At 38.0% G+C, this 12,178-nt stretch overlaps 1 protein-coding gene across 1 annotated transcript in view; it reads left to right on the top strand.

Moving 5' to 3' along the window:
- Nucleotides 1-4,870: 4,870 nt before the first annotated feature.
- The window catches only part of LOC122124065 (vomeronasal type-2 receptor 116-like), a 29,130-nt gene continuing 21,822 nt past the window's right edge, over nt 4,871-12,178 (top strand). Inside the window, exon 1 of the mRNA XM_042698712.1 lies at nt 4,871-5,802. Within this exon, the coding sequence (XP_042554646.1) occupies nt 4,871-5,802 (932 nt within the window). The remainder of the gene's footprint in view (nt 5,803-12,178) is intronic.

Raw genomic sequence — 12,178 nt, 5'->3', positions numbered from 1 at the left:
TCTGAGGTGATTCCAATTGATTTCCCTTTATAAGTGATTGATCTTTTCTCCTTGACAGCTTTAAGGATCTTTTCCTTGGTCTGAATTGATCCTGTTTGGATTATAATGTGATGGTGTGATGTCCTGTTCTGGTCTTGTCTATTTGGAGTTCTAAAAGCTTCTTGTATCTGAATAGGCCTATTTTTTGCATGTTTGGGAAGTTCTCTGCTAGGATCCTGTTAAACAAATTTCCTAGACCATTAACTTCTGTCTCTAGATGCTCCTCTATACCTATTATCCTCAGATTAGGCCTTCTGATGGTGTCTTCCAAGTGTTGAATGGATCTATCATATTTCTTGGATTTGTCTTGGATGGTTGTATGTTCTTTCTCTATAACATCTAGGCTGTCTTCAATCCCCGAGATTTGATCTTCTGCATTGTCTAACCTATTATCAAGACTTTCTACTTTGTTTTTTATTTCTTTTCCTTCTAGTTGGTTGGCTTTGATGGTTTCAAATTCTTTGTTGGAGCTTTGTTTTAGCTCTTGTATGAAGTTCTTTACTTCCTTAATTTGGTGTGCAGTGTTCATTCTCAAATCACTTAGTTGATTGGTTATGGTTTCCTTGGACTCCCATTTCTTCTGTTGGGTTCCACTCAGCATTCCCTTTGTGGTCTCCCTGACTCCTTTTAGCTCTCTGTTTGTGGGTTCCATGAATGCCTCTAGTGATCTTTGTCTATTCTCATCCTGCTCTCTCAATTCTTGTGTTACTCTTTGATTAGATTCCTCATGTTCACACAATTCCTGTAGTTCTCTTTGAGTGTTCTCAGCCTGCTCACGCCATGCCAGACTTTGTCTTTTTTTGGTTTTGGCCAGGTTACGCAATTCCTGTCTATCTCTTTGACTGATCTCAACCTGCTCATGCCATTCCTTTTTTTCTCTTTGAATGTTCTCAATCTGCTCACACAGATTGAGAGTTGAGAAATCCAGACTTGCCATTTTTCTTGTGTTTTTCTGGCTTGTTCTGCCCATTTGGGATGAAAGTAACACCAGTTTTGTGCTAGAACACTAGCACAAAACACTAGCAAGCATCAACCAAAGTCTGTAGTTGCACAGTCAAAAGTCTTCAAATACAATCTAGTTTACCAGATATATCTATTCAATATCAAACAATTATGTATTAATGGGCTATGAACAGCAAAGAAGAATTTGGCAAACCAGAAATTATTAAGGTTTGGGGAGAGATGTGGGTAAAAATAAGAATAGAGGGATGTGGAAAGGTAAAGGGAGAGTTAAATTAACTAAGTCCTAATCTCAAAGAGGGAAATAGATAGTAGAGAGAGAAAAAAAAGAAGAATAGAAAAAAAGAGAAAAGAAAAAAATAGAAAAACAAAAATTAAAAAGTAAAAAAATAGAACACTTAAAAATTATGCAAATTTAAAAATGTAATATTCAGAGAAGAAGGAGGATAGGATGAGAGAAGGGGAGGGATAGAAAGGAGATGTGAAAAATTCAAAAATAAAAATGCTTAAAATATTATATAGGTATAAAGAAGTAGTACTGCTATTAAGGAATTTAAGTCTAAGAGGTTTTGAATTGAGTAATAAATTTCTGGATTAAATATGTGCAAAATGGGGAATAAAGGCTAATAATCAACTACGGGTATATCTGAGGATGAGCAGAAGAGCAATTAAGTTACACAAAGAAGAGCAAAGGAGGAGAAAAAGTAAAAAGAATGAGAAAGAAAGAAAAAAAAAGAATGAAAAGGTCAGTAGAGCTAAAAAGAAAAAAGAAAGAAAAAAAGAAAAAGTACACATACATATACCCCTAAAATAAAAATTATAAGAGAAAGAAAAAAGTTAATAGAAAATAATTTTTTTAATTAAAACTTAAAACTTAAAAAAGTTTAAAAAATATTTTTGGTTTAAGTCAATTTGAGCAGGCAGAAAAATGCTCTGCTTTACCCAGGATTTTGTGATCCTCCTCCCAGCCTAGTTCAATGGGAGGGAGATCTGCTTTGAGTAACATAAAAGAGAGAGATGGTTGTTTCCTCTAGTTTGGAGATGCTGTACTGAGGCTGGGTTTTGGGTAGAGTTAAGGCCTTTCAGCAAGCAGTACCTTTTCCCTGAGGGGCTAGCTTCTGAGACATTCACAGAACCCAGCCTGGAGCCATTCTCAGGGTTTATGTTTACTGAATTTCCATTGATTGTCAAGGCTTCTGTAGGGAGGGGCAGCCTCTGGCTCTGTTTACCCAGTGTAGAAAACCACTCCTGGGGCTGGCACAGCTTGCTCAGCCCGGGCTGGGTGACATTTCCCTGGGTGGAGCTGAGCCTGGCAGGTCAGGTTAGGTTCCTGTGACCTGCTAAATGACTTGTTTGTTTTCTTCCAAGGCCTGAGTTGGAGCTAGCTGCTCAGCCAGGCTTTTGTCAGTATCAAAGATGGAGATCTGCGGTAGTGGGGAGGGAGGGTGGCCTTCCCTCCTCTGCTCCCTGAGAAGGAGTGAGGATGTCAGGCTTCTACTCATGCTGGAGTCTTGGTTCCTGGGTCATCTCTGGTCTGCGATCTGCAGGATGAAGATGTCTGCTCCTTGTCAGTTTTTGTTGCTGTTGAGTAGAATCTGCTCGCCCACTGCATCTGGCACCTTTGACCTAGATGTGTTAGGGTTGGAGGCTATCGCCGCCACTGGCGCTGTGGCTGCTGGCAAGTGCTCAGATCTGTCTCCTTGCCTGGATTTTCCCTCTCTGGCCTAACTCTCTGTACTGTGATGGCACACTTGGTGTGAATCTCTGGCTTAGGACTGTTCACTGGAGCACTAAAACTGCTTTCTATGTGAGAGTTTGTTTTGCCTCCAGCTTCTCCTCTGCCATCTTCCCGAAACTCCTCATTATTTTATGGTTCAAACATCAATTGGCCAGTTGTAAGATTTTTTAGATGATTTCCCATGTTAATAAGAGTGGCTACTTAACAGTTCCTACGTTTCCCATTAAGAAGGTCAGAAGAAGGATTTAATGCACTCTTCTTTGAGTATGATATAATACCTGAAATAATACCATCCAATTAAATATGTACATATATATTACTTGCAACTATACAGAAATTTTTATTCTGAATTATCAAATTGCCTACAATACTAGAATTTGAGTGCATTAACAATAACTGACCTGTCTGTCATCAGCACTACTCTGCTTTTTTCAGACTCCACAGTCTGTCTGCAATGAGATTTGTGGTCCTGGATTCAGAAAATCCCTTCAGAAGGGAAAGTCTGTCTGTTGCTTTGATTGTATCCCTTGCTCTGAGAATGAAATTTCTAACAGGAAAGGTAAGTGAGTATTGGAGACATTCTCCACATCTCTTTAGTGTTTCTTAATCAATGGTAGACAATAGAAATGATCCATCATAGGTAGATAGCATACAGACACTAAAGCCTTCCTTTTATTAGGTAGGAATTTACATGTTAGAAAAAGATAAAATTACTGCCAGAAAATCACAACACCTGCAGATGTATAAAAGATTTGGTTAAGTTTTGTAGACCAGTTTCCACGTATATGATATCCATTCCACCGAATAACATGTTAAACCATTATCTGCAATATAGAAAACTATATTTTGTAGCAAAAAATTAAACTAAAGAGGACCGCTTTAGCTAAACTCTATGCTACAATCTGGGAAAATGCAGCATTTGGGATATCGGATATTGAAAGAGCACATTGATTTGAATGGAAGGTATATCCTAATTATTTTTATTGTTATAGGAACATTCTAGACTTTTTTTGTCGGTTGTGGGGCTTGAACTCTGGGCTTGGGCGCTGTCCCTCAGCTCTTTAGCTCAAGGCCAGTGCTCTACCACTTAAGCCACAGTGCCAATTCTGGTTTTCTATTGGTTTATTGGAGCTAAAGAGTCTCACAGACTTTCCTGCCAGGGCTGGCTCTGAACCATGATCCTCAGATCTCAGCCTCCTGAGTAGATAGGATTACAGGCGTGAGCCAACGTGCCCACCTCAGACATTTTTGAATATATATTTCAATTTCTAAAGAATGTGAAGAGTGTATGGTTCAGAAATGATTTATTTGTACCATGAAATCATAAATCATTAGTGTATTTTTAGAAACATTATTTAGTACCTGATAAGCTATGAAATATTAAGAGAAAATTATTGTTGTGATAGACTTTAGATATTGAAGAAACTGAAGTAAAAAATTAAAAAAGATAGAAATGAGTAAATATGAAGCCTATATTGGATGAGAAGACTCATAATTTAAAATGAGACTGTTAGCAAAATTGAGGTAATGAATTAATGAAATATCCATCAAACTCAACCATGTTTACTTTGAAAAGTTCAATGGGTGATTGAGGTTGGGATACCGAGGGAAGATAATGAGGATTACTGATTATTTTTTTTTCTCTAGAATTTACATAGTCATGCACAAAATCAAATGTGTACATTTCTTATGAAGGATGTGGTTTCTGAAGGCATTACACAGATTATTACATGTCATGTGTTAATTAGGTAAAGTAGATTTATCTTACCACATTTTTTTTCATCGGTTGTGGAGGCTGAACTCTGGGTCTGGGTGCTGTCCTTCAGCTTTTCAGCTCAAGTCTAGCGCCCTACCACTTAAGCCACAGCACCACTTCTGGCTTTTTTCTGCTTCTGCAGTACTGAGGAATCGAACCCAGGACCTCATGCATGCAAGACAGGCACTCTACCACTGAACCAACTTCCCAGCCCCTTTTCCACATTTTGTAATGGAAAATGCTTTCAAGAAAATACTAAAAAGTAAGAAAACATATGAGGATAAAATGATCAGGACTCACATTGAATTGTATGCTTCATAGGATTTGTACTTTGGTTTAGAAATCAACAACACCACACAGTGGGTTAAGCTTAACAAATGAACCTCTTTGGGGGAAGGGCACAGAAGCAAGGTAACTATTGCACAAGTGACAGTAATTCCCACTCCTTGCCAGATTGGGAGCAGTGTGTGAGGTGCCCAGATCATCAGTATGCCAACACAGAGAAAAACCTCTGCCTGCTGAAATCTGAGAGCTTCCTGGACTCTAGGGACCCTCTGGGGATGACTCTAGTCTGCTTGGCTCTCTGCCTCTCTGCACTTACCACTGCTGTTACTGGGATTTTTGCAAAGCACAACAACATTCCCATTGTCAAGGCCAACAACAGGGCTCTCAGCTACATCTTGCTCATCTCCCTCAACTGCTGTTTTCTTTGCTCCTTGCTCTTCATTGGACATCCCAACACAGCCACGTGTGTCCTCCAGCAGACCACATTTGGAGTTGTGTTCACTGTGGCTGTTTCCACTGTCTTGGCCAAAACCGTAACTGTGGTTCTGGCCTTCTCTGTCACTTCTTCAGGGAGAAGGATGCGGTGGTTGCTGGTGTCAGGAATGCCTAACTTCATCATTCCCATCTTCAAGCTGATCCAGCTCATTCTGTCTGGAATCTGGTTGGGCACTTCTCCTCCATTTGTTGACACCGATGCACACTCAGAACATGGCCACATCATCATCCTGTGCAACAAAGGCTCAGCCACTGCCTTCTATTGTGTCCTGGGCTCCCTGGGCTCCCTGGCCCTGGCAAGCTTCACTGTGGCTTTCTTGGCTAGAAACCTGCCTGACACCTTCAATGAGGCCAAGTTCCTGACCTTCAGTATGTTGGTGTTCTGTAGTGTATGGGTCACCTTCTTGCCTGTCTACCACAGCACCAAGGGGAAAACCATGGTGGCCGTGGAGGTCTTCTCCGTCTTAGCTTCCAGTGCTGGCCTGTTAGGCTGCATCTTTGTCCCTAAGTGCTACATCATCTTGTTGAGGCCAGAGAGAAATTATCTGCATGGTATATGTGGCAAAACAGGTTCTTGGAGAAAAAACCCATCCTAATGTTAAATATAAGTCCTTCTAAAATCATAGAGCCTCTGTAGCACGTCTCTACTAATTTTATCCCTCAGAACCTAGTTTAGGTTTGGGAAAATACTTTAAATAATGATAGTATTTTTTTACTCATTCTCCATGTTCTATGATGTTCATTATAAGTTGACTATTTTTTATGAATATTGAATTATTCTTGTTATTCCAATTACCCTGAATGTATTCCAATGATTCTGGACTTATTTTTCCCTATCTTCTCTATTTTAACTGTTTTATTATCTTGAAGTAATTGTACAAAGGAGTTGCCAGATTCAAAGCAGTTCTGAATACAATGCATTTTGATTAATGTGACCCCTTTCCACCCTTCTTATTTACTTTTGAGTGTATTATTTAGTCTTCTTTTACTTCAGTTTTTTTTCCTTCACTGTCTCAAATCATTTTTGAGAATTTTATGTATCATCAATCCTCAATACTGTAATCATTATATATTTGAGTTTTCCTATAATAGATATATTTCACTATTTGAAAATCTTGTTGGCTTTAAATGTCTTATTTGTAGATTTTATATATATCTCATTTACTTGTGTTTTTCCTATTTTCCCCTAGCTCTTACAAGCTTTCTCCATTTATTTTTCACCATTTCTTTATCCTAAATCATTGAAAATTAGATATAGGTATACTCCAGGCACATAGCTCAACTTCATGTGGAAGTTGTTGACTTCATGAATAATATTTAATGGAAGTTGGTTGGTGGACAATAAGTTTCACATCCTTCTAGACACAATTGATTAATCACCACTTACTAACGTGAATGAGGAGAAAGAATTCTTTTAGACTGTTGATGAGAATATAACCTAGTGCAACCCTATAGAAGGCAGTTTGAAGATTACTCAAGAAAATCAAGCCAGAACTCCCTTATTATTTTGCAATACAAGTTTTGGGCAGTGTTACACAGTGTACATATCTGGATACGGTAAGGTACAACAGTATTGGTTGCTGCACTATTCCCCATAGAAACGTCATGGAAACAGACCAGAGAAACATATTGTAGTTTTACACATCAATGCAAAAAGATGGTATTATGTCATTTGTAGAGAAATGAAAGGCTCTTGGAAAGTTGTCCTTAAGTGAATAAGTCATGGTCAGAGATTACAAAGATCATGTTTCCTCTGATATGTGGAAGTTAGATTCTAATTATGAATGCATATGTAAATCTACATATGTTAATTTGCATATAGCTATAAACCTCGTATTGAAAGCATGGTATACACAGGAGCAATATTAGTGGCATAATTCCTTTGAAAAGATAATGCTAAAGTGTTGGAACTGGGTTCTCATATCTCAGTCTCTTGAGTAGCTAGGATTACAAAAGTAAGCCACTAACTCCCATTTGAGATATATGAAATTTAGACACAGTCATACTATATACATATTTATGCATGTATGTATATTGTTTCACGCTTCTTCGGTATTTCTTACAAAAATACACAAATTTAGGTACTGTGAATGTGTTACAATAAGCATGTTGCATTGTTTTTTCATTGTGCTGATTTTATTTACTTTGGTTATATGCCAATGTAAATAGAAGGGAAATTTTCTTTTTGCTCTTTTAGCATCCCATGCTGTGATCCACAGGGGAACTCTAATTTGCATTTACCACAATGGCATTTACACTGACCTAGACTTTGCATATTCACAAACAAATTTTTGTGAGACTCTCTTTATTAATAGATTAAATTCCATTGTGATAAACAAGTCGTGTCAAAATTGTGAGTTCATAAAATCTTCAAATTATTTCATTGTTGACCTTTAAGGCCTTCCTTTGCCCATCGAGAAACACCAGAAGTTGTCAATATTCTAATGTATTCTTCTATATATATATATATTTTTTTTTTATTTTTTATTTTTTTGTCGGTCGTGGGGCTTGAACTCTGGGCCTGGGCGCTGTCCCTCAGCTCTTCAGCTCAAGGCGAGCGCTCTACCACTTGAGCTACAGCGCCACTTCCTTCTTCTATATTTTTATTCAAGACTTTATAGTTTTCCTTTTAAGGTCTTTTAGCTCTTGATTCAGCTTATCCCACAGTGATCTACATAATTTATATAATAGTAATAAACCAATTGTAACAATTCTAGCACAGTAATGCAATATGTCAGTACTAGGAAAACTGTCAGGCACATAATGGTTCATGTGCTCTTTGGGGTCACACATTTATATTTACAAAAATAAGACAGGAATAGATGCAATAAGATTTAATATAATGTATATTACACAAATCACATGATATTTAAATTGAAGGAATAATTGTTTAATTCTCCATAATTGATGCATGTATGCTAGCATTATTATCCTCATTTATTTTCATTATATGATGAGATGAAATATATATTCACCGTGATTCAAAGTTGATGTTGTTTATGTATGTATGGTTAGTCTTCAGTAAAGGTGTGTCCTAACTCTCAAATGGAGCAACTCCAGATGTTAAAATTTTTCTCAACAGCATCAAATGTAGTTTATTTTTAGGGTCCCTTTACATCCAAGCTTATCATGGTACTTCCCATAAGCTAACTTTTTCAAACAGCAATGATGTTCTTCTATATATGTATGGGAAACAGACGTATATTGTACAAAATGGAGTTTTATTCGACCATGAATATGATGGAAAACAAGGAGGCAATGTGACAAGGAAAACTTGGACAGTATTCACTTTAAAATGTATGCTGCATAGAATTGGTTTCTTCGGTGTATAAAACAATAAGATGCCATAATGGACTAAACTGAACAAATGGATTCTTCTAGTGGAACAGAAGAAGAGAAATGAAATTGCTATATAACTGATGGTAATTCCTACTCTTGGCCAGATATGGAGTATGTGTGAGGTGGCTAGCTCATCAGGATTCCAACACAGAGAAAAGTCTCTGCCTACTGAACTCTGAGAGCTTTCCGGAGTATAAAGACCCTTTGGGTCTTTGGGGATTATTCTAGTCTGTTTAGATCTTTACCTCTCTGCTCTTAGTTTTTTTAAAGCACAACAACACTCCCATTGTCAAGGCCAACAACTGAGCTCTCAGCTCATCTTCCTCAAGTGCTGCTTTCTTTGCTCCTTGCTCTTCATTGGATGTCCCAACACAGCAATCTTTTCCTATCTACTCTTTTTTTTTTTTTTTTTGGGTCCGGTTGTGGGGCCTGAACTCTGGGCCTGGGCCCTGTCCCTCAGCTCTTCAGCTCAAGGCTAGTGCTCTACCACTTGAGCCACAGCGCCACTTCCGGCTTTTTTCTTTTTGCTTATGTGGTGCTGAGGAATCAAACCCAGGGCCTCAGGCATGCAAGGCAAGTGCTCTACCACTGAGCCACCTTCCCAGCCCTCCTATCTACTCTTGAGTATATTATTAGCCTTTCTTTTTTGTCTCTCCTTCATTTTATAAGCTCTTTTTCAGAATTTTATATACCGTAAATCCTTAATTACATCATCCTTATATATTTGTTTCCTCTAGTAGGAATGTGTAATATTTTTCTTCTTTAAAGTATCTATAAACTATACAATTTGTGGGGAGAGGGATGGGCCATAAATTCTGAGAGTAATGGGGGATGGGAAGACACTGATCAAAGAAATGCACTCATTCCCTGATTTATGTAACTGTAACCCCTCTGTACATCACCTTTACAATAACCATTTTTAAGAAGTTTGTTTTTTTGTTTTTCTATCCCTCTATAGCTCTTACAAACTTTCCTGTTTATTTTTTATGTTAAATATACTTTTTTATTGTAAAGATACTGTACAGAGGGGTTACAGTTACATGAGCAAGGTAATGGGTCCATTTTCTATTTAGCATTGTGGTAGAGCGCTTGCCTTGCATGCCTGAGGCCCTGGGTTCGATTCCTCAGCACCATATAAGCAAAAAAAGAAAAAAGCCGGAAGTGGCACTGTGGCTCAAGTGGTAGAGCGCTAGCCTTGAGCTGAAGAGCTGAGGGACAGCGCCCAGGCCCAGAGTTCAGACCCCATTACCGGACCAAAAAAAAAAATCTATTTAGCATTGTTACCCCCTCCTTTGATTTTCCCCTAACAATCCTTTCCTCTCTACCTCCTTGTCTCCTCCTCCCCCCACCCCCACAAAGTTGTAAAGTTCGTTTGCAACATAATTTCTTGTACATCTCATTGTTACAATGGGTCAATTTTATCCTTATTTCGGCATTTTGTTATTTCCCTTCCCCTCCCCAAATTAGAAAAATGTATATACAAGATGCAGGATCTTTTTAATGTACTATGTGATTGTTTTTTGTTTCTTTGTATACTCTTCCCTGATGGTACAACCCCTGTTGTCACTGTATTTGATTCCTTGGTCTGTTTTTGCAGGTATCTCCCTCAGAAATCATTAAGAGCAAGATGAGAACTCGTCAACTTTAGGTGGCAAGTTGTTGGATATACAAAATAATATTTTAGGAGAGTTAGTAGGTAGACGTAGGTTTCACCTTCATGACCAATTTTGTCTTTTTATGTACAATTGTTTAATCTCACTCATTAAGGTGAGTGAGGAAAAGAAATGCTTTTACACTATTGGTGTGAATGTAATGTGGTGAAACCACTTTAGAAGGGAGCTTGGAGATTCCTCAAGAAACTAAACATAGAATTCTCCTATTATTTAGCAATAGAACTCTTGCAAATTTTCCCAAAGATTAGAAATCCAAATCCAATAAGGCTGCTCTCATAGTTCATTGTTGAGCTATTCACCATGTCAAAATTATGCAATTATGTATATACAGGAGTTTTACTCATCCACTAGAAAACATACTGTAAAAACTCCCATGCTCTTGGATTGGAAAGATCAACATTGTGAAAATGGCAATACTTCCCAAGGCTAACTACAAATTCAATGTGATACCTATCATATTCCAACCTCATTCTTCAGGGAAATGGAAGAGGCAATCCAAAAATTCATATGGAACAACAAAAGACCCCAAATAGCAAAATGATCCCCAACAGAAAGAACAGTGCTGGAGGGATATCAATACCAAATTTCAAACTCCACTACAAAGCCATAGTAATCAAAACAGCTTGGTACTGGCACAAGAACAAACCTCAGGACGAATGGAATAGAATTGAAAACCCAGAAATGAACCTACAGACCTATAGCCATCTAATCTTCGATAAGGGAGCTAAAACAATAGAATGGAAGAAAGACAGCCTCTTCAGTAAATGGTGCTGGCAAAATTGGTTAATCACCTGTAGAAAACTAAAGCTAGATCCTTATATATCACCCTGCACCAGAATCAACTCCAAATGGATCAAAGACCTCGGAGTCAAAGCAGACACTCTGAAAACATTACAAGATGGAATAGGAGAAACCCTAGGTCTCCTTGGCACAGGCCGAAATTTTCTTAATAGAGATCCAGAAACACAACAAATCAAAGAAAGGTTGGACAAATGGGATTGCATGAAATTGCAGAGCTTCTGCATGGCAAAGGACATAGCTAGCAAGATTAATAGAAAACCCAGGGATTGGGAGATGTTCACTAGCCATACAATAGACAATGGTCTCATACCTAAAATATACCTGGAACTCAAAAAATTAAATCCAACAACAACAAATCTTCAAAGAAACAACTGCCCAATAAATAAGTGGGCTAAAGACTTAAAGAGAAACTTCTCTGAAGAGGAAAGAAGGATGACCGATAGACACATGAAGAAATGCTAAACCTCTCTAGCCATAAAAGAAATGCAAATCAAAACAACATTGAGATACCACCTCACCCCAGTTAGAATGGATATAATCAAGAACTCTAATAACAACAGATGCTGGAGGGGATGTGGACAGAAGGGAACCTTACTGCATTGTTGATGGGAGTGTAAACTTGTTCAACCACTTTGGAAAGCAGTATGGAGGTTCCTCAAAAGACTCCACATAGAGCTCCCCTGTGACCCAGCAATCCCACTTTTGGGCATTTACCCAAATGTTCACAAACAAGACCACACTAAAGCTACCAGCACGACTATATTTATTGCAGCCTTATTTACCATAGCTAAGATATGGAACCAACCCAGATGCCCCTCAGTAGATGAATGGATCAAGAAAATGTGGTATATATACACAATGGAATTCTATGCCTCCATCAGAAAGAATGACATTGCCCCATTTGTTAGGAATTGGAAAGAGTTGGAAAAAAATTATAATAAGTGAAGTAAGCCAGGCCCAAAGAAACATAGGTCCCATGGTTTCCCTTATGTGCAATAACTAGTATATGTCTGAGTCAAGCAGAAAAGGTCAGATAAGGTGATGTTAGGGAAATGAACCCTAAGATATGTATTCAAATTTTTTTTCTTTCAT

Source organism: Dipodomys spectabilis, unplaced genomic scaffold (assembly GCF_019054845.1).
Source record: "Dipodomys spectabilis isolate Male_0828 unplaced genomic scaffold, ASM1905484v1 ptg000006l, whole genome shotgun sequence".
Taxonomy (NCBI): Eukaryota; Metazoa; Chordata; class Mammalia; order Rodentia; family Heteromyidae; genus Dipodomys; species Dipodomys spectabilis.
Note: the sequence above shows the minus strand (reverse complement) of the source record. Positions and strands in the feature narration are given on the sequence as shown.